This window comes from Eumetopias jubatus, unplaced genomic scaffold, assembly GCF_037043125.1.
Source record: "Eumetopias jubatus isolate StellerSeaLion01/CBP00866 unplaced genomic scaffold, mEumJub1_p1.0 scaffold_10, whole genome shotgun sequence".
In the NCBI taxonomy this organism is placed as follows: Eukaryota; Metazoa; Chordata; class Mammalia; order Carnivora; family Otariidae; genus Eumetopias; species Eumetopias jubatus.
In genome coordinates, this window is record NW_028274816.1 from 21,590,274 (window position 1) to 21,612,104 (window position 21,831).

The 21,831-nt window shown below is 55.0% G+C and overlaps 2 protein-coding genes across 2 annotated transcripts in view; one reads left to right on the plus strand and one right to left on the minus strand.

The window, feature by feature from the left end:
• Positions 1 to 4,563: 4,563 nt before the first annotated feature.
• Positions 4,564 to 13,187, plus strand: PLEKHG4 (pleckstrin homology and RhoGEF domain containing G4). The gene is made up of 21 exons (XM_088027131.1): positions 4,564 to 5,074; positions 5,224 to 5,319; positions 5,395 to 5,518; positions 5,610 to 5,703; positions 5,790 to 5,864; positions 5,944 to 6,060; positions 6,218 to 6,316; positions 6,408 to 6,556; positions 6,715 to 6,853; positions 6,949 to 7,065; positions 8,843 to 9,025; positions 9,282 to 9,802; positions 9,878 to 10,124; positions 10,790 to 10,879; positions 10,963 to 11,184; positions 11,277 to 11,447; positions 11,528 to 11,705; positions 12,131 to 12,247; positions 12,394 to 12,630; positions 12,716 to 12,831; positions 12,975 to 13,187. Exons 1-21 carry the CDS (start codon positions 4,564 to 4,566, stop codon positions 13,074 to 13,076), a joined length of 3,705 nt encoding a protein of 1,234 aa, XP_087883257.1. The 3' UTR covers positions 13,077 to 13,187.
• A 571-nt stretch (positions 13,188 to 13,758) lies between these two features.
• The window catches only part of KCTD19 (potassium channel tetramerization domain containing 19), a 32,665-nt gene continuing 24,592 nt past the window's right edge, over positions 13,759 to 21,831 (minus strand). The window contains exons 7-16 of the mRNA XM_088027132.1: positions 20,733 to 20,893; positions 19,320 to 19,423; positions 18,691 to 18,833; positions 18,406 to 18,489; positions 18,028 to 18,142; positions 17,011 to 17,635; positions 15,566 to 15,757; positions 15,245 to 15,399; positions 14,814 to 14,915; positions 13,759 to 13,872 (exon numbers count right to left, since the gene is read on the minus strand). Of these exons, the coding sequence (XP_087883258.1) occupies positions 13,759 to 13,872; positions 14,814 to 14,915; positions 15,245 to 15,399; positions 15,566 to 15,757; positions 17,011 to 17,635; positions 18,028 to 18,142; positions 18,406 to 18,489; positions 18,691 to 18,833; positions 19,320 to 19,423; positions 20,733 to 20,893 (1,795 nt within the window). The remainder of the gene's footprint in view (positions 13,873 to 14,813; positions 14,916 to 15,244; positions 15,400 to 15,565; positions 15,758 to 17,010; positions 17,636 to 18,027; positions 18,143 to 18,405; positions 18,490 to 18,690; positions 18,834 to 19,319; positions 19,424 to 20,732; positions 20,894 to 21,831) is intronic.

Below are 21,831 nucleotides of genomic sequence, written 5' to 3' on the forward strand. Positions count from 1 at the left end.
AATGTTGGCCGTTACAGGTCTTATACTGTAAGGCAAGGAGCAAGGAAAGTGCTGTGGGACTCTGAGGAGATCTGGGGAGGCTTTGTGAAGAGCTAGTGTGTGTGTGTGTGTGTGTGTGTGTGTGTGTGTGTGTGTAGGGGTTCAGACAATACAGGCAAATTTGGGTGGATGCATTACAGGTAGAAAGAGCAGCATGCCCAGAGCACACATGGCGTGTGTGTGTGTGTGTGTGTGTGTGTGTGTGTGTGTGTGTGTGTGTGTAGGGGTTCAGACAATACAGGCAAATTTGGGTGGATGCATTCCAGGTAGAAAGAGCAGCATGCCCAGAGCACACATGGCTAGTGTGTGTGTGTGTGTGTGTGTGTGTGTGTGTGTGTGTGTGTGTGTGTGTAGGGGTTCAGACAATACAGGCAAATTTGGGTGGATGCATTCCAGGTAGAAAGAGCAGCATGCCCAGAGCACACATGGCAAAAAGCTGGGAGCAGTGGGTGATATGCTCTGGAGAAACCAGCCAGGAACACACAGGCTGGGGTGGAGGTGGCAGAGAGCTGGCCTGGGAGAACTGTGATCTGGGGAGTGGTGTGGGCAGTGATACGCTTTAGGGAGCTCAAATGCAGTTGGTGCCAGATGGAATGAAAGAAACCCCGGGTGGAGGATAGACTGGTAGAAGGGAAGGCTGGAGACAGGAGGCTTGTTCTGCTCAAGCAGCCTAGGGATATGAAGAGACTGGAGAGGGCAGGCAGCCATTCTCGGACTTTAGGGTCACAATCACTGAGAGCTGTCAAACATGCAGATTCCTGGAGCACCTGGGTGGCTCGGTCAGCTAAGCATCCGACTCTTGGTTTCGGCTCAGGTTGTGATCTCGGGGTCCTAAGATTGAGCCCCATGTCGGGGCTCTGCACTCAGCGGGAAGTCTGTTTGAGATTCTCTCTCTCCCTCTCCCTCTGCCCCTCCCCCTCCTCACTCCCTCTCTCTCTAAAAATAAATCTTTAAAAAAAAGCCATGTAAATTCCTTGGGCCTGTCCCAAGGTTCTGACTTAGCAAAGCAATGGGGACCCAGAGATCTGGAATCTTAAGCAGCTCCTTGTGAGGGAGATCACAAAGACGACATTCTTTGAGAATTTTTAGATTAGAAAGGTGGTAGAAATTAAATCCACACAATCAGGCAACTCACGGTGTAGGAGGAAGGGGTGCAGAGGGGCTCATGGGCTTGGTGCTGGGTAACTAAGGATAGTTGGACATCTGGGAAGACAGGGTTAGTCAGAGATGGAGGGGGAGAAAGCAGGTGAGCAGAGCTGGGGGAGAGGCAGGCATGTGGGATGCAGGAGACTGAGCAAGTCAGGAGCTCATCCATGGCTCACCACCTGACTGGGCAAGATGATGGACATGGCCTTCAAGGTGACCTAAGCTGCACCCAGGTTTTGAAGGAGGAAGGATTTTGACCAGGGGAGATGAACACGTTTGAGACAAGATTTGTGATCAGATGAGTTTTCTAGGCCAGTATGGAGTTTGGAGTTTATTTAGGCCAAAAGTGAGAAAAGTCTGGAAGTCTGGTATTATCACCCTTGCTGTCTGGGGCAGTACTGAAGAGAGTGTGCAAGGTTTGGGGTGGAGTAAGGGCAATGACTTTGGGTGTCTTATCACTAGGCCCACAGCCCCCATCTTATTTTTGATTGATTTATGTTGGCAAGGAATGGGAGACTGAGGGAAGGCTGGGGAAGGGGCAGGGAAGGGAGGCCCAACCCCATTTTATGATCTCAGTGGAAAAGGCTGCTGTGAGTGAATTTTGCTGCCAGCAGAGCCACAGAGATGGGCCCCATGAGTCACTCCTCAGTCCTGCAAGCTCAGCCCTGCAGAGCCTGCTGTGGTCAGCGGCCTGGGTTGGTTCCAGGCCCAGCCCCCAGTGTTCCCCCACTAGGCCTCTGTGTGTCCCCATTTCTATCCGTATCTTTGCCATCCTAGGGCTGTGCGTCAGTTAGCTCTCTGCCTTTTCCATTTTCCTTTCAGACTGAGCCTCTGAATCTGTCTCTATTTGTGACTCTAGTTTACATCTGGCTCAAGGATGGGGAGCCTCAGGAGGGCAGGTGGTAATGTGACCACTCTCAGGCACCCCTAGGCATTTATTCTATGCCAGGCCCTATGTTAAGTGCTGGAAGTACAGAAGTGGACAGTACACTCTGTTTTCATGAAGCTACAATGCACATTCTATGTGGAGTGAACAAATCAAGGCTGCCCCTGACCTTGAATCTATCTGCTGCCCGTGCCCGGCAGTGCTGGGGTCAGCTATGGCCTGTGGCTTGGGACCTCTTACTAGCCTCTGGTATTGGAGGGGATATGTGTACCTGCCAGCAGGTCCCCCCAGATCTTAGCGCTCCTAGGAGGCCTGGCTGGTGGCTGGGGGTGGGCAGACAGTGGGCAGAAGGACAGGGAGGGAGCAGGAGGCAATGACTCAATGGGGCGGCCCTGGGACAGCTGGGGAGGGATCCAAGGTTGGTCCTGATGCTCGCTAAAGCTAGAGGAGGGTGGGGCCAGAGGTCCTGGCTGGGGGTTGGGGACGGAGCAGGACAATCCCAAGGCTCCTCTGGCAGCCAGATCAGCTCAAGAAGAAGGCTCCTAGGTAGCTGGTCTGAGAGTCTGGACTTTGGGTGCTGATGTGGCAGCTGGGAGTGGGGCGGGGGTGGGTTGCTCTTGTTACCACTGTGCCTGCTTTTGATGCCCAGGTTTGCTCCTCTAGCAGCCTCCAGGCTCCTGAGGGGGTGCCTGCTTTAGAGCCAAGGAAGCCATTATGCCCACTGCCCCTCCCCTCCCAGAAACCAAGGGCCTGAGCATGTCGTGGGGCATAGTGCCTTCTTCTGGCTACACAGCCTACCTTCTTACACTTTTCCCACAAATTTTGGGGAATGTCAGGCCAGGCACACATGCCCTAAAGGCACCTCACACCTCAGAGCAGGTACCTTTCACCAGTTCAGGATCCCCTGAATGAAGGTGAAATGATGGGGAGGGCATGAACACAGCCTAAATGCTGGCAGCAACTGGACATCTGACACATGGGGTCTTCCTTCCTTATGGCAACCCCAGGAAAAAAAAATGATTTTTTTTTTTTAAACAGGTGAGTAAGGTGACGCTTAAAGAGAACTGAGTTGCTGGAGCTCACCCAGCAGGTAAGTGGAGGAGCAGGCCTGGGTTTGTGTCTCTGGCTTCAGGACCCTGACCTCAGCCCCATCCTCCTTGGCTGGACTTTGTGGGGAGGGGGGTAGGTGAAAGTGCCCAGGAAAGCACCAGAGTGGAGGGTCTGGGCCTGGTGGACTCCGGCAGGCCTGAGTCAGCTCCAGCCTAGATAGGAGTCCCCCACCGGGTCTTGGAATCATACAACCTGTCTTGGTGCCTGGGCCTGGAAGGAAGACTGAAGGCTGCAAGGGAGGGGAGCCCCTTCCTCCTACCCTCCATGAAGATACCCCCACTGGTTCCTAGCAGCCCCAAGCAGCTGGTTTGGGCTTAGAGGGTTTCTCTTTCTAGGGGCCTCCTGGGACCCTGGGCCCACACTTATCTTCTCCCGCGAGGAGTGAGTGCTCCCAGTTTTGAGGAGAGGGTGGGGCAGCAACCCCATACTGCGTGCATTCAAGAACCCCTCCCCCCACCGCAAGCCCCTTCCCTCTATCCCCAGGCCGACCCACTGGATCCCTCACCTCGGGCACTTACACCGCCTCGCCCAGCAGGGGGCCGCTTCCGGCGCTCTCAGGCAGGCCCGGGGAGTGGGCACAGTGGGACGGCTGGCAGTCGCTGCCCCGCCCCGCCGACAGAGAAGCCAAGTCAAAGTAAGGGGGCCCTGAGGGTGGGAGTGGAGCCGAGCCGCTTGGCCCCCAGGGTGGGAGGGGGGCGGCGGCGGGCAGGGGGGCGCTCCGAGGGCCCACTCCTCGGCGCTTTCCTGGGGGTCCCGGCCGCTGCCGTCGGGCCTGGGAGTGGGCTGCAGCTCCGTCCTCCGGCCCCCAGGGGGCGGCGCGGCGCCGCATCCTCCGCCGCCCTGCGTTCCCTCCACGCCGCCAGGAGGCGGCGCCTGTGGACGCCGGGCGGCGCGCTGTACCCGCCGTCGACGGCGGGGCGGTAGGCTCGAGGACTCCGCTTCACCGTCCCGCGTCCCGGGGACGTGAGTGTGGCCGGCGGGCGAGGGATGGGGCGCGGAGTCTCGTGGCCAAACAAGGCCCAGTTGGGCGGGTGTCAGCACTAGGCAGCACGGCGTCCATGCAATGGCGGCGTCCCATCCGCATGGACCAGCAAAGCGTGGCAGGGAGTGCGCGTCCAAGAGCGGGGGCCCTCTTGGCTGAGGCCCCCGTGAGCGCGGTCTGGCGGGGGCCGACCCCTGCTGTTCTCCCCTCTCTTCAGGTCTGAACTGCCGCCGCGTCTGTGCTCCCTCTGTCTGGGCACCAAGACTGGCCTTCTGCCTGTCTCACGGAGCCGTACTCACGACCATCGTCAACCCATTTCCTGGATGAGCAGAAGCCTCATACTGAGGGCCCAGCCCCTCTCCCACTTGCCCTGAGCAGGCCCACTCTTAAGGAGGGGATGATGGAAGGGCCACCGGAGGTTGGGGATGAGTCCCCAGACTCCCAGGGACACGCCACTGACTGGAGGTTTGCTGTGTGCAGCTTCAGGGATGCCTGGGATGAAGAAGAACCTGTTCCCTGCATGCAGGTTAAGGACCCCAATCCTCTGAGACCTACAGCAGGGACAGCCCAGGGAGAAGGGCTACAGGGCAGCCCCTTGCCTGGGGAGCCTTGGCCTCCCCTAGGACAGACGGCTGTAGATGGGTCGGGGGATGCCCAGGGTTGCACATTAGGAGGTTCCTCACTCCAGTTAGAGGAACCAACCCCTTCTGGAGTGGAGAGCCTCCTGTGCCCAATGTCCTCCTGCCTCAGCCTTGCACAGGGCGAGATTGATAGTCAAGGGGGAGGCTTGGCAAGGGACCAAGTTCCAAAGAGATTAATGCCAGCCCACCTGGGTCCTGAGGGTTTGGACAGTGATCCTGTGGACCCTGGAGGCCCATTATCTGAGACGATGTCAGAGCTACTGGAGGCAGGTAAGGGAGGCGGGGCCGAGGAAGTCTTGGGAGTGGGGGTTCCTGAAGCGGGGGAGGGCTCTGACCCTACTCCACCTGAAGCCCAGGTCCGAGGAGGGGTCTCTGGGGGGGGTGGCCCAATGCAGACCCAAGCCATTTTCCTTCTGAAGACCCCAGTGGATCTAGCCTCCCTAAGCCTGCTGATGATCTCCTGGCCCAAGACCTTGCCTGGGAGCTGCTGGCCAGTGGCATGGCTACCCTGCCAGGTAGTTGGGAATGACTGGAGGCGGTGGGAGGGGGGTGACTTGATTGGGCAGGTGTTCACTGCCTTCTCCCCACAGGGACTCGGGATGTAGAAGGCCGGGCAGTGCTGCTTCTGTGTGCCCATAGCCCAGCCTGGCTTCATCCCAAGTGCAGTAACCGTGAACTCATCCGCCTCCTGCTCTACCTGCGCGGCATTCCCAGGTTTGGGGAGGAAGTGGGGGGTGGGTTGGAGCCTGAGCTGGGAGATGGCAAGATTGGGGAATTAGATACTGAACTGAAGCCTCTTCTTTAGGCCCGAAGTACAGGCCATGGGACTGACCGTGCTGGTGGACGCCCGGGTTTGTTCCCCACGCTCTTCCCTCTTCTGGGGGCTCAGCCAACTGCAGGTGAGTACACGATAGTAGCTTCCCCTGCCTTCAGTCATTCCTTTTGTGTAGGGTTGGGGACATGGTTGAACTCAAATTCCTTGCAGGAAGCTGCCCCAGGGTCAGTGTACCAGGTGCTGCTACTGGGAAAGATGCCGAAGGAGGTACCTTCCAGGCTGCAGGTACAGAGCCATTTCGGCCAGGGGTGGAGATGGGCTGTTTTCCCCACTAGGCCTCGGTCACCACCTGCTTTTCTGGTAGCTGCAGCAGCTGCCTTCTCATCAGAGCCTGCTGAACCACGTCTCCACCTCCGGGTTGCCAGCTTCAATGGGAGGAGGCCTGCCGTACTGCCACCAGGCCTGGCTGGACTTCCGGATGGTCAGTGCAGTGGGTGGGGCACAGGGTGGGTGGCAGGCAACGTGGCCAGCAGAGGGGCCTTTTCTGGGTTGGCTTGAGTAGTGCAAAGCCGGCCTGGTATCCAGGTTGCCTGGGACCAGCACTGCACTACTCTGGTCATGCCTGCCCCTGCTCACAGCGTCTGGAAGCCCTACTGCAGAGCTGCCAGGTGGTTTGTGCCCTGCTCCAGGGGGCCATCGAGAGCATGAAGGCTGTGCCCCAGCCCATGGAGTCTGGGGTGAGTGTTCCCTCGACACCTCTCCGAGTGCTCCCTGTCTCCCTCCTTTTCTTCCATGCTCACCTCCACTACCTGTTGCACTTAATCACAGGAAGTTGGTCGGCTGTTACGGCAGGCACAGGTCCTGATGCAGCATGTGCTAGACTCACCACGGCTAGCATGGCTACAATGCCAAGGGGGTTTGGAGCTGGCATGGCTGAAGCAAGCAGTCCCAGAGGTGACCCAGAGCCCAGACTACAGGTAGATGCAAACTCAGATCCTAGATCTTGCCCCAGCTCACCATATCCTATGCTAGGGACTCAGCTGGCTGGCTCAGAACCAGCCAGAATTGTGGTCCCAGGATGGGGTGGAGTGGAGCAAGGCAACTAAGAGCTCTAAGACCATGTACCCTATACCAGACCAGCAGTGGATGAGGTTGATGAACTCTATGGCCGTGTAGATGGACTGCTGCACCAACTGACCCTCCAGAGTAACCGGCGGGTACAGGCACTAGAGTTGGTCCAGACTCTGGAGGCCCAGGAGGGTGGACTGCACCAGGTGGGAACTATCTACCCATATGGGCCCTCCCTCCTGATCTCAAGCATGACCTCCACCCCACAGCAGCATTCCTTTCCCTGCTTGTGCCCCTCCAGATTGAAGTGTGGCTACAGCAGGTGGGCTGGCCAGCACTTGAGGAGCTAAGGGAGCCCTCACTGGACATGCTGCTCCAGGCCCAAGGTCGTTTTCAGGACTTGGACCAGGTTGCCCAGGTGAGTTTGGTCACTTGTTCATTCCATAGGTATTGGGTCACTTGGCCAAGGACTGAAAATGCAGAATGGGTGAAGGCAAATCTATCCTTTTCTCTCTTGGAATGTACAGTTCAGCAGAGAGGATCACTTGTAATCAAAGGTTCAAAGTCATATATGTGTTTGCAAACCAAGGCAGAAGCTCTGAAGAGAAGTCATGTACGTGGTTCTACCTGAGTGTATTAATAAAGACCTCACCCAGAAAGGGTGTTGGGCTAGCTTTCTTGAGGTAGTGACTTTTGAACTGAAAGCTAAAGAATAGATCAGGGTTAATTAGGAGGAAGAGGGGTTGGGGTTAAGAGACATTCCAGGCTGAGGGAGCAAACAGCATGTGCAAAGGTTCTGTGGCAGGAGGGAGCATGGGTTGCCTGAGGAACCATAAGCAGGACAGTGAGGTTGAAATGCAGTGCAGAAAAGGGAGGGAGAATGGAGTGAGATGAGGTAAAATGAGGCTGGGAAAGTAGTGGCCAAATGACTGGGCCCTGTCTCAATGTAACATCTAAGTGGGAAAGTCACATAATCAGATCCACATTCTAGGAAGATCATCCTTTTTTTTTTTTTTTAAAGATTTTATTTATTTATTTGACAGAGACACAGCAAGAGAGGGAACACAGGGGTGCCTGGGGGGCTCAGTTGGTTAAGTGACTGCCTTCAGCTCAGGTCATGATCCTGGAGTCCCAGGATCGAGCCCCACATCGGGCTCCCTGCTCGGCGGGGAGTCTGCTTCTCCCTCTGACCCTCTTCCCTCTCGTGCTTTCTATCTCTCTCATTCTCTCTCTCTCTGAAATAAATAAATAAAATTAAAAAAAAAAAAAGAGGGAACACAAGCAGGGGGAGTGGGGGAGGGAGAAGCAGGCTTCCTGCCCCGCTGAGCAGGGAGCCCGATGTGGGGCTCGATCCCGGGACCCTGGGGCCATGACCTGAGCCGAAGGCAGACACTTAACGACTGAGCCACCCAGGCGCCCCGAGGAAGATCATCTTAGGTTCTGGGTAGACGGTGACTTGAAGGATGGATGTGTACAGTCCACAGAGGCAGTTGCAGTGGCCCACCGGGAATGATGCTTTCCCTGACCAGATGGTGGCAGAAGAGATTGATTTTAGAAATTGCTGGGATTTGATGGTGGATACATAGTAAGAAGGAGAGGGAGGTTTCAGGGTTGAATGAGTGCCGTTCCCCGAGAGAGGGGCTGGGAGACAAGGACCTTCTGGGGGAAAGGGATTCATCAGTGGAACTCAGAGGAGAGACCGGGGTGTAGAGGGTCACCTGGTGGATGTGAGTTGTGGATGACATTTGAAGTTGGTCACACGAGACTGCCTGAGGAGAGAGCGTGTGGACTGTGTTCAGGAGCACCAGTGTTTAATGGCCCAGGTGAGGGATGGGGAACAGGAGGAGGAACCACCAGAGAAGGACGAGGAGAATCAGGTGAGTGGAGAGGGGTCGGGGAGCTGGCAGAGGACTGGAGGCTGCTGAGTGATGGTCAGATGAGGCCTGAGAAGGGCTGGGGATGGCGGTGGCACTGAGGTTGCATGGGGCTCACGGGGAAGAAGCAGTGATGCCAAGGATAACAACTTCTCCGGAAGTTTGGCTGTGGAGAGGGGCACAGAGACAGGGGAGTCGGGGGCAAGGGAAGGTCTTCAGTCACAGGGGAGACTTGACAATGACATGTAGATGTCTGTGGAAAAGACTGCTCTGGGCTAGACTACCAGGCCCAGACCTGCTGAGCCCAGGCTCTGTCTCCAGGAGCAGGTCAGGAGAGCGGAGAAGTTTCTACAGCCACTGGCTGGCTGGGAGGCTGCTGAGCTAGGCCCCGCTGGGGCCCGCTTTCTGGCCCTGCAAGCCCAGCTGACTGACTTCTCCAGGGCTTTGGCCCGACGGCGACAGCGGCTGGCAGATGCTGAGAAACTCTCCCATTTTTTCAAGCAGGTAGGTGGGCTGTCCTGACCTTGGCTGCAGGTGGTTGGCGGGGGTGGAGGGGTGGCTGCCTAACCCCAGCATAGCCTGAGCTTTCAGGACATTCTGCCTGTTCTCTCTCCTTGTCTTCAGGTTGACCCCAAAATCCAACCACTGGGGGGCATGGCCTGAGTCATCATCCTGCGGGGTTGGGGAGTGGGTTGAAGGGAAGGCTCGGCGGTCTTGGTGGGCCCCACCTTCACTGCCTCTCTGGCCTTGGTGTTTACAGGCATCGACCTGGGCTGAGGAGGGGCAGCGGCTGTTGGCAGAGCTGGAGCACGAGCACCCAGGGGTTGCGCTGCAACGGCTGCAGCTGCATTGGACCAAGCACCCTGACTTGCCTCCTGCCCACTTCCGAAAAATGTGGGCTCTGGCCACAGGGTTGGGGTCGGAGGGCATCCGCCAGGAGTGCCGCTGGGCCTGGGCACGATGCCAGGACACCTGGCTGGCCCTGGACCAGAAGCTAGAGGCCGCGCTGAAGCCACCACTGACCACAGCCACGACCACGACGGGCAGCACAGCGAGCGTGTGTGTCAGCCGTGTGCCCGCTGCATCTGCCACCCCTCCCCTGAGGAAGGCCGGCAGCCTTGATCAGAATTTGGGGCAGAGTCTCAGAGAGCCTGCCCACCACTGCCACCATGCAGCCACTGCGGCTGCCTGCCACAGACCAGAGGCCGGAGAGGGTGCCCAGCCAGGGTCATCCTCTACCATGCCTCCACCAAGCAGCTCCGATCCCAGGAGCCCCAGCAGGTACAGGCAGTGGGCAGGGCAGGGAGGGCAGTGGCAGGAGAGAGGTCTTGAATCCTGATTCCACTTATCTGGTAGGCTCCAGCTGGTGCTGGCGGAGATGGTGGCTACAGAGCGGGAGTATGTCCGTGCTCTTGACTACACCATGGAGAACTACTTCCCCGAGCTGGATCGCCCCGATGTGCCCCAGGGCCTCCGTGGCCAGCGCGCCCACCTCTTCGGCAACCTGGAGAAGCTGCGGGACTTCCACTGTCATTTCTTCCTGCGTGAGCTGGAGGCCTGTACCCAGCACCCCTCCCGGGTAGCCTATGCCTTCCTGCGCCACGTAAGCCTCCCACAGGCCACATGGCCCCTAGCTGATTCTGCCACTCAACAAAGAGCCCCTGGTGCAGGCTTGGTGCCAGGCTCTGTGCTGGGTACAGCTCTGAGCAAGACCAGCAAGGTCCCTACCCCTCTGGTTGCTCGTGTTTTAGTAGAAGAGACATAAAAGTATAAAAGGGAATTCCAGATTATAGTTGAGGCCAGGAAGAAAATAATCAGGATAGATCGATGGTTGTGAATGAGTGGTGGGCAGGAGTGGGGCAGTTAGAGGCCTCTTTGAGGAGCTGATGTTTAAGCTGGGGCCAGAGAGAGGGACTGGAGTCAGAGTGTTCCATCCAGAGGAAAGATCACGTTTAAAGGAAGAGACAGGTCAAAGTGGCTGAGTGCAGTGAGCAAGAGAAGGGGTAATCCGAGGTGAGGGGTCCCAGAGTGGTGGTCCCAGAGCAGTGGGAGGAGCAAAAGCCTTGTGGGCAAGCCCCGCTCTGCACAGTGCGTGTTCTTGCCAGGTTACCCCTCATTCAAAGCCAGGCAGATTGGATCAGGGGGAGGCTTCCCTGGGAGCTGTTTATTGGCATTTTGGTCCTTTCAAGCTGAGGGAATCTGGCCCATGGGGGCCAGACTTTGGAAGCTGTCCCCCTTGCAACCAGGCTGAGCTGTGTGTCCTCACAGAGGGTGCAGTTTGGGATGTATGCACTCTACAGCAAGAATAAACCTCGCTCCGATGCCCTGATGATCAGCTTCGGTCACGCCTTCTTCAAGGTAGATGAGCCTGAGACTGTAGGGGAGGAGGGGATGGAGGAGGTACCCCGAAGCCACCTGATGGTCTTCCATGCACCTGGCAGGACAAGCAGCAAATGCTGGGGGACCACCTAGACTTGGCCTCCTACCTGCTGAAGCCCATCCAGCGCATGAGCAAGTACGCACTGCTGCTGCAGGAACTGGCGCGGGCCTGTGGGGGCGCCGTGCAGGAGCTGAGTGCCCTGCGGGCCGCCCAGAGCCTCGTGCGCTTCCAGCTGCGACATGGCAATGACCTGCTGGCCATGGACGCCATTCAGGGCTGTGATGTGAGTCATGCCGGGCCCTGGTGGTCAGGTGCAGTGGGTGTGAAGGGAGGGGGTGGCAGAAGCTGGGTACTCACTGGGCCCCAACTTGGCAGGTTAACCTCAAGGAACAGGGGCAGCTGGTGCGACAGGATGAGTTCATGGTGCGCACCCGGCGCCGTAAGTCCTTGCGCCGCGTTTTTCTCTTTGAGGAGCTGCTGCTCTTCAGCAAGCCTCGCCGAGGGCCCACAGGCACCGACACATTTGCCTACAAGCGTTCCTTCAAGGTAGGCCCACCCGACCCCTCCCACGCTCCCTGCCCCCTTCTCCCCCAGCGCCTCACCAAGCCCCTCTCCTGGCCACGCAGATGGCAGACCTGGGCCTCACTGAGTGCTGTGGGGAGAGCAACCTGCGGTTTGAGATCTGGTTCCGCCGTCGCAAGGCCAGGGACACCTTTGTGCTGCAGGCTGCCAGCGTGGCCACCAAGCAGGCTTGGACGGCTGACATTTCTCGTCTGCTCTGGAGGCAGGCCATCCACAACAAGGGTGTGTCCCTGCCCCCTACTTCAGTAGAAGGTCCCCTCCTCTGGACAGCTTACAGTGTCCTACTCGGGCCCAGGCAGGGCTTAGGGACCTGGAAATGCTTGGGAGCAGGGAGATCCCGCAGTAGCAGCCAGTGTAGGGGAAAGAACTTCAAAGTCAGGCAGGCCTGCTCTCACTGTCCCTGACTACGGACACAGTATTAACCTCTCTGAGTATCAGAGGCCTTAACTTTAAAAGAGCAGTTATGACACCTGCCCCCAGGATTGTGGGGAGGAGAGCATGGCACCAAGAAAGGCTCTGTGCACAGGACGGCTAATCTGCTGGGTATGGGTGTATAGGAAGGACTTACTCAAGGGAGAGGGTAGACAGAGGCCCAAGGGCAAGGCTCATGTCCAGAGAGGCCCCACGTATGCCCACTGTCCACCCAGAGGTTCGCATGGCTGAGATGGTATCCATGGGTGTGGGGAACAAGGCCTTCCAGGACATCGCCCCCAGCGAGGAAGCTATCAACGACCGCACCGTCAACTACGTCCTGAAGTGCCGAGGTAGCAGGCAGGCTGCCGGGGGTGTGGGGGCGGAAGGCTGCATGCGAGGCAGCGTGGACCTTTTTCAGCCCTTGCCTGTGCTCCCTTCAGGACCCCGGCCCAGGTAGGCTCTGGCCTGTCCCAACCTGACCCTCTTTCCTATGCAGAAGTTCGCTCTCGGGCCTCTATTGCTGTGGCCCCGTTTGACTATGACAGCCCCTACCTGGGAGCCTTGAATTCTCTTCCTGGAGACCCTGCCTCTTGCTCTGTACTGGGGTCCCTCAACCTGCACCTGTACAGAGACCCGGCTCTTCTGGGACTCCGCTGGCCCCTGTATTCTCCCAGCTTCCCAGAGGAAGCAGCACTGGAGGCTGAAGTGGAGCTGGGCAGTCAGCTGTCTTTGAGTAGGTCTGGGCTTAGCCAGAGGCAGGATGGTATCGCTTAGGGTCTGGCCCTCCTGTGCTGACAGCTTACCTCCCTCCTCCCTAGCTCCTGAGGACTCCGAGGTCTCATCCCAGTGCCCATCAGCCAGTGGATCCAGTGGGTCTGACAGCAGCTATGTGTCAGCGCAGGCCCTGGGTAGGGGTCTTGAGGACTTGTCCTGTGTGAGTACCATTTTGTCCTGTATCCACCAGTCCCAGCCCAGGCCTATGGCTGCCTTTCCTTTAGGTGGAAATGGGGGTGGGTGGGCCAGGGCCCTACCCTAGAGATGCTACCTGGACCCTGAGTTGAGGAAACAGGCAGTCAGGCCTACCTTTCAACCACAGGTTTGAGCCCGGGCTGGAAGGCAGGCAGTGGACCCAGCAACTTTTGCTCCAGGAAACATCACCTCTCTCAGGATCTGCTGTGACCAGAGTGTGGCTGCCACCTGGGCTACCTTCCAGCCCACATGCACTGCCCTATTGACTACTCTTTCTGATGTCTGTGCCCACTGGCAGACTGGCAGGGACCTCTCCTAGGGAGCCTGGCTGCAAAGCCTGAATGACTACCCTGATCCTGAGCTGCTGGCCCCATGTCCCCTTCTTCTATTCTCTTTGCAGTCCCCTCCCCAGTTAGGGGCTAGGATGAGGCTAGAGCGGAGTGTGGGTGTTGCCATGCTCTAGGCTGGTGGGCACCAAGTGGCTCTGGGCAGCGACTGGGCTGCCCCCACCCTCAGGAGGAACATAGGTGGGTTCCCAGCAGTTGCTTCCCAGTTGGCTTTGAAGCCAACCTTCTCAAACTTAGGGGCAAGCCCACACCTGTTGTACCCTTTCCTCTTGACTGCCCTGGCTGCCCAAGCCTAGCTCTTCCTTCCTGAGTCAGTTTGGTTATTTTGACTCAACACCTTTTGAATAGCTTTCAATTAGAGCTGTTATCTAAAATTATTTCCCTGATTGTTAAGTCTTTGGTGTCTCAAAGACAGAGTCCAGGCCCTTGACTCATTACTCTTTATTTATAATAAAAATAGACTGACACACCCTCTGATGGGGACACACATTCTTAAAATGAGCCTTGGCAGGTGGGGGTATGTGAGGGCAGCATTTCTGGTCACCCTAGCCCTCTTGTAAGTACTTGCCCAGGATAGAGTAAGAGACAGACCTAGACAGGCCCCTCTGGATGAGCAGGTCCATGCAGCGACCATATTTCCTGGCGAAAGGCAGTGTGAGCTAGAAGGAAAGTCTCGTCTTATCCCTTACTTCCTGGCTGGTTGCCTACCCTAGTTCTGTGGGTGTGTGGGGGGGTCCTCCCATCTGGGGGTGGCGGCAGGGGTAGGGCAAGGCCTGTTGTTGGGGGACCTTTGATGCTCTTGGTCTCAGTTCTGCCCAAAGGCCTCTCACAAGGCTGTGGCTAGGAGTAGCTACCAGAATGACCAGAGGGTCAAAAATGTATGTTTCGGGCCACTGGTTTTCTATTTTCTAGCTGTAGATGCTGACTTCACCTTTCTAATCAATAGACCAGCCAGGGGCCTAATAGTAACTGGGAACCAGTGTGTTTAGGGTGAAAAGTATTATAATAATGTATTTGATTACAGAAATACCAAATTAAGGAGACATTAGCTAAATCTTTTTCACCTACAATGTTAAAATAAAAACTTAAAACCCTAAAATTATTTTAAGGAATCAAAAAACAAATACAAAAAGACCTGGGTCATTCCTTTGACCTTACTGAACATTTTTTTGGTAAAGAATGCTTTAAAGCAGCTTATATATGAAAGGAATGTGTGAAAGTGATGATGTAGCAAAGTAGGTGAAATTGGTATCACCCATCAAAAAGGTCTGACTTGTAATAGTCTGATTTCAGCACCCCAAAAACTTGGGTTCATGTGATATGCTTCCCAAACATGGCTAGGGGTGTTAGTGATGAAGGCAAAATTGGTACCATTGGAGGAAAACTGCAAAAACCAGTGGCCCGAATGCTGCTTTTTGATCACTCTGGACTGGTTAATTTCAGCCGTTGTTTCTCCCTCCTTGGGACCAGGGACCATAGATAGGTTAGCTGCCCGCCTTGCCTTCTGGGCAGTGTTGGCCTGGCCCCCATGCAGCAAGACAGTGTCCATTTGAGGTGTCCACAGGGTCAGCATTCCCAGTGGGGTACAGGTGGCCCTCACCTCCACCCAGCTGTACAGGCGTTCCTGGGTGTGCCGGTCATCCTTGAAGCCAGTGATGGCCAGCAAGTCCACCACAAACTGCTTGGGGCTGATGTGCAGGGTCTGCAAGGAGAGCCTCTGGTCAGGCAAGACTGGAAGCAGCTGCCCGACACATACTTGCTCCTTGCCTTGCAGAGTGGGATGCAGAACAGGGGCTTCCCTTGGTCTGCAGGAGCTACAGGGATCAGGGGCCACTGTCATGCCAAACAACCTCTTGGTCAAGGCTTGGTTCAGATGACACTGCCCTGTCTTCCTGTCTGTGTGCTTCTTGCCACCCTTGTGCCCCTGACCTATTCCCCTTGACTTGCTTCCCTTTGCCTGGCACCACTGATTGTGGCGATAGGGGGACTACAGGTGGAGAAGCAGCAAGGTCTGGGGCCTGGCAAACATACCCACAGTCGGTTGGTTAGGGAGACCACCTTGGCTGTCATGGCTTTGGGGTCCTTTTGCCTGATGGAATCCAGGATGATGTCAGTCAGGAAGCGGTGACATTTTTGTGCATAAAACATCTCTTCCCAGGATAGAGAGAAACTCAGGAAAGTCACCTCTGTGGAGGAGAGAGTAGATGTGGCCACATCTGCCTGTGGCTAAGGCCTTAGGAAGGGGAGAAGTGTAGGGCTCCTGAGGGAGACTGTTTTCCTGAAGTACCCTGGGTAGGGGCTCAGGCATCTCCACAAGGAAGCGCAGGGCCAGGTATGGCTTCAGAGTCTCACCTCTGGGCTGGGGGCTGGCTGTAGTCGGTGCATGCCTGAGGTTGTCCATCTGTGTGGTATAGATGATGCTGTCCTCAAAGAACATGCAGGAACCATCGCTGCCCACCACGGGCGGATGGGCCACTTTGAGGATGACCCCTGCATTATCCACCTCACTGGCCTCAGGCAGAGGCTGCTCAGGGCCAGGGCTTTCTGTGAAAACAACACGGGGTGGGGTTCCTCCTTAAGCCACTTTGGAGCCCAAGCAGGGAGGGGGTCTCTGGTGACAGACCAGCACAGTCAGTCACCCCAGCCTTCTAGCACCTTCTGCCTCCAGCTTCTCAGAAGTGGCACCCTCTGCTGACAGGGCCCTGTCCTGGCTCTTCTCTCTCCATTGTCCTAGAAGCATTACAAGCCTAATCCTACATTTTGGAACTCCAAGGAACTCTCCCAATTCCCCTTGAACTAAGGCTGGTATTAACTAGAGTTGATAATACCCAGCTGGGAGACTGGAAATCGTTGGAAAACTGTAAAACGAGAGGAGCTTTTTGGGTGAGCTTTTGATACATGTCCACTCTGAGGAGTACGTTTGACAGACCAACTCACGGCTCACAGGCAGGGCCTGAGAAGACCCTCCAAGGAGGGCCTAAGCCTTTAAAAGGGAAAGCAACAGAATACTGTAGAAAGACTTTGAGGGAACAGAGGAAACAGCCCAACATGGCAGTTCTCAGCATACTCCCCTGGCTTGTCTCCACACTGCCCCTCCACACATAACACGCCTCTCTTCAGCTCCTTCTGTCCATTCCACCTCAGTAATCACCCACCCTCCTGCAGTCACACAAGCCAGAAACCTGGCCTCTCTCTTGCTGGATCCTTTCCTACCTCCTCCCCCAACTGCCTAGCCTGTTTGATCTAGAATGACCTACGCCTCTAACACTCCTGCTTCTGCTGCTATATTTCCTCTACTCCTGGAGCAAGCTCTCTGAATGCACACCTGACTGCTTGCTCCCTTGTTTAAAATTCTTCAGTGGCTGCCCACACCCCACAGGATCAGAACAAAGTACCAGGTTCTAAACTTGGCCCACAAGACCTGTCCTGATTAATTATGTCTTCAGCCCTATTTCCCATCACTTCCCCACATGAAACCTGGCCTCCAGAGCTAGACCAAAGACCTGTGTTTCCACAAGCACCCGAGATTTCTCCTTCCTTCCCCTGCTCACTCCCCAGCCCCTAGCCTTCTTTGTGCTTCTATTATTTCATAGACACCCTCTTCTCATATACTTCATGCACTCTTAGCCCCACAAGTTATGCCAGTGTGCTGGTCATCTCTGCTGCTCGGCAGAGCCGGCGTCAGTAAATAGAGGGTTCTAGTACCCCTTTGTCACTAATTCACTCTGTGGTCTTGGCCAAGGTTTGCCCTCTCTGTTGTTAAATGAGACACAGATCAAGGATGGGATAGGACTCACCATTCTCTCTTGGCTTCTGCTTGCCCCAGTCCTTCAGCGTGACAGCTCTTTTCATGGGGAAGTATGGCTTAAAGGTTGGCTCTGGCCCCTTGTCTTTGGCTCCAGCTCCAGCCCCTGCCTGTGGGCCCAGGTCCTTCTCTGAGCCTGTGGAATGGCCTTTCCAGGAAGCTGAAGTGCTGGGCTGGGAAGGAGCCTCACTTCCCAAAGGAAGCTGCAGGGTAGCCTCCTCCATGGAGCTGCTCCGGGGGACGGGCAGTGGCTGGAAATCCCACTGTTTGCAATTGACCATGTCCCATTCCCTCACCAGGGAGATGAGTTTTTGCATGGGGGTGACGGGAGGGTCTTTGGTTTCAGGTTTCTGTGTGAGGTTGACTGTGGTGCATTTCTTCTTGGGAGGACTCTCAGGGTGGGCCCCCCAGTATCTGGGGTTGGCACATAGGCCAGGACAGTGGGAGTATGTGCTAGGATTGCCCGCCCTCTTGGCACCTCGGCACAGGGACACCTGGATGGTCTGGGAGTACTGCTCAGACTCCTCCGTCTGGCTGGATCTGGCCAGGGTCCCCCTGGTGTTCCATGAAGTTCTCTCACTGCAGTCTTGGAAGTCCACGGGCATGCAGGCTGTGGTCTGGGAAAGGAGGACATGGCAGCTCTGGGAATGTTGTGCTTCCACATTGGAGCTTCACCTGAGAATAATAATCTGGGCCTCCAAGACCTCACTTGCTCACCCATCAATCCTATCCTCCACACAGGTCAGCCGTTTGAGCTTTGCTCAGCCTGAGTGGGGGTGTTGCTAGCCCAGGAGCCTCTCATATTCCAAAGGGACATACTATCAGCATCCGAGGCCACAAGTGGCCAACATTTCCCTGTGCTTCCTTCAGTGTTTGGACATAGTTACCATGCTAGGAATCCATGTAGGCCTTGCTCTTTAATTTTGCCATGCCCCTCAGTAGCAGAGCCTACCCCTGAACCCTGTGGTAGCACTCTCAGGACAACAAACCAAACAAGGCTGGGGCTTACTTCTTTGGCGTCCCTACTGAACTCCACCAGTGACCCTGGCCCTTCCGTCACCACATGCAGCCTCCTGATGGGAAAAGCTTCTTCATTTTCAGATTCTTTCTCCTGGGTCCATGACCTGCAGACTCCAAGAGAGGAGTCAGTGAGCAGAAGCTTCTACTAGTTCATCAACCAGTTGGTCAGGTCTGCCCTTTGGCTAGTTAACTAAACAGGGGTGGAGAAGGGCTCTTAAAAGGTTTCACTTAGGTCATTAGCCAATCCTGGGCCTGCTCCACCCCCTTTGCCCCAAGGAGAACGGGCAGGTGGGACTGAGGACAAGATTCTCAAGAGGACCATAAAGGTCCAAACTCCGGAACATGGTGTCTAGAGCAGTGTCCTTACTTGTATGCCTCACATTGGGCAAGAGCTTCTGAGAGGGATGGGATGTGGTAATCCTCTACCTCCTGGCAGAATAAGGGCCATTCCCTGCAGATGACAAGACGTTGTCAGGCTGGGCAGCTGCGGTGGGAGTGTGGGTGGAGGCATAGCCTTCGGAGCTGCTGCCTTGAACAGCAGTTCACATATTGGAAATAATATAACCTCCTCCCTGAAAGCTACAAACTCAAGATTTTTTCATTGCAGAAGGAAGGGGTTTCATCACATGATTTCCTTCCATTTGTCACTTACTTAAATTCAGATGGTAAAAACAGTTTTCCAAGTCTCAGGAAGTTGAGAATGTGTCGGAACATTTGGCCATCCCCGTGGATCAGCAGGGTCTGCCCGTAAGTGATCCAGTATACTCTTTGAGGGTTGGATAGAAGTTCTGGATACTGCAAGGGGTTGCACACCAGACTCTGTTAGTCTATTAGTTAAAGGGCTGGGTCTTCAGTAAGGGGCAGGTCGGTCTTCTCTTAATTCATTTTCTCAACCATTCTAGAACAGAGGCTTTGGGATTTCCATCTCCCTGTCTTGTTAGCCACAGGGAGCCATAGTGGGGAGCAGAGCATCCAGGGACAAGAACATCCCAGCTTCAAGTTTTGCTGCCTTCTAGACGAGACCACCCTCTCAAGGCATTTGTAACCCCGCCCTGTGTCTTGCTTGGTCCAGACCCCTCAGACTGGTCTCCTCCTGACCCAAACTCTTGCGGGCCTTCCTAGCGTGCTGCTCATACAATAAGAGCACTTTGGGCCATGGAGCAGGGAGAAGATCTTCCTCTAAGCAGGGGCTAGGGCTGTGTGAGGGCCAGGTGACAAGGTTCTAAAGCTGCTCAGCCACAGAAGCCACAAGGAAAGGAGGATGTCCTGGGGCCAGCATACCTTCAGCAAAGTCTGCAGGGTGGTTGCATACCAGTGGCTTCCAACATAAACTTTGATGATCTGTTGGGGGGAATACACAGTGATTTCTGCCGTCCATTCCTCATCTAAGGAAACCAATGAGAAGGAACAGATCACATGACCAGAAGGGAAATTAGGTCGGGCATTTTGGTTAATAACACATGTTAAGACTCAATATCTTCATCAGTCATGTTGTGTTGCCTCCTCTGAGAAGCAGCAGGAACCCCTTAAACCAACCTTCTCTCAGGCCTTCCCTGCAGCTCACCACCTACCTCACTTTCCTGGGTGGTGAGGTGGGTTTGGAATGGCAGCTTGGAGGGTCAGCTGGTGACTCAGAGTGGGAAGGGTGAGCCCTCTAAAATCTCATCAATACCAGGGATCCTGATGCTCTTCCTCTGACCCACTCTCAAGAAAGCTGGACTGATGTTCCTGTCCACCTACAGTGCCAACTGCCTCTGGTTTCTGGCTGGGTGTGTCCTGGGTGTATAACTCTTCATGTGGTGAGCAGTCCTCTGTATGTTTGTGCTTGTGGTTTGGCAAATGTCACATTGCCAGCTCTCATCAAATCACTGTCACTGCTATAGAGACCAAGCCTCTAGGCCTGTCTGGAGAATGGAGCTTTGAGAAGATGAACCCATGACTCTTTTCCTGGGGGAGACTAGACTTAGGCTCTGTTCTGATGTTTGGGAACCAGTTTCTAATGAGCTTTGTAATGAGTAAAGGGTATATAACTAGGTTACATAATCAAGAGGTAAGAGGTATATCATTAGATTGTGAACTCCATGAAGATAAGGACTGGGTCCGTTTTGCTCACTTCTATACTCCTAGTGTCTACTTCTTTCCTGGTATGTGGTAGGTGCTCAATAAATGTTGACTATTGCTGAATGATAGAATACAGTGGAAACTTGATCCAAAAACTTTTTGTTAATAAGAGGTTATAGGGAAGCTGGTGAAAACAACATTAGTTTTGGACTCAGACTCAAACTCTAGCTCGATCACTATCTCACTGTGTAATCTGAGCAAGTTACCTTCCTGAGCCTCTGCTTCATCTGTTAAATGGACCCAGAGATTGTTCCCCCGTGGGTGGCTGTGAGGATCAAATGAGCACAGCATGTCAGCTCTCAGAGCCAGAGCAGTCATACCCTTGGAGACCCATGCGGCCCCATACCGAGGTCAGTATGTACTGCCCAGTGAGTACTACTCAAGGCTACTCATCGGCTTGAGGTGAGGAGGCGTACCTTAACATGAAAGTTTCCCTCTAGGAAAACCTACAGATGTTGACTTTCCTCTCCTCTTCCATCTATGGTTCCTGGCCCTGGCCAGCCTTGACTTTCCTTTATGATACCCAAGCCCTCCTCTGATGCTAAATTCAAATAAAGAAGCTTTCTCATTTACTGAGCACATCCATGGGTGCCAGAGTCCTCGGCTCCAGATGAGTCTTCAGGGCTACTTTCATTGGCTCATAGGTGATGTCCCTCTTGTCCAGGAAGGCACAGAGCTCGTACACCTCAGAAATAGTCTCAGTCAGGGGCAGCCGACAAGTCCCCAGCCAGTTCCTGCCCAGAGGAAAGGCCTGTTAGAGAGAACCGCACCCTAAGGGAGTCTAGCCTGCCAACTTTTCATGTCCAGAATGCCTTGCCTCTACCACTGGCTCAAACCCGTGGCCACTACATCATTTCCTGCTTTAACCAGAAATCTGGTGATGTCTTGTGGGAGACTGAACTTGGACACACAGGCTTACCATGTTGGAGCTGAGTTTGACCCACTTCAGCAAAGCCCTCTAAATCAACTAATTGTAAGCTTCTAGGCTCTGCCTAAGGTTCCAGAAGCCAGACCAGGGCCCAGCCACTCCTATCCTACCCCCATAAGTATCTGCCCATGACATCTCAGTCACTATATGGCAGCCTTCCTTGGTCTTGGGAGGTTACTAATACCCTGTGTGCCTAGGAAAGAGGCTGGGGGTTTGAACATCAACCCCCTGCCTCCAAAGGCACATGTCTTTGCCCTCTGTGACATCGGGGATGGGACATCTCTGGGAGAGATGGTTGGTGTGGGCCTCAACGGCCCAAAACACCCAGGGTTGGGGTTGGCTGACCTTCTTCCTAGGGGCTCAGGAAAACCCACTTCTATGTTTAGTTTTGGTATCAATATATTTTGTGACCCTAAGAAAATTGCTCTGCTCTGAACATCAGTTTACCGTTCTATAAAACAGGATTAGAATCCATGCTTCTGCACTAATGGGGACATTCAAGAGCTCATCCCCCAAGGCAAAGGCCAGGTATCACCTCCTTTGGAAAGCCTGCCTTGCTTTGCTTCTGGAGCTCACCCCCAGTTCTTGCCTTTTTGTATCTCCAGCAAGCCTCCCAAGGATTGTGGGGTGGGGGAGGACCTTGTAGAAAGGTCTGCATGGAAGGGGAATTATCTAGCACCCTAAGGGTTGTGACTGTGGCCTGCTCATCTCAGACCTAGAACAGGGCCAAAAATAGCAATGGAT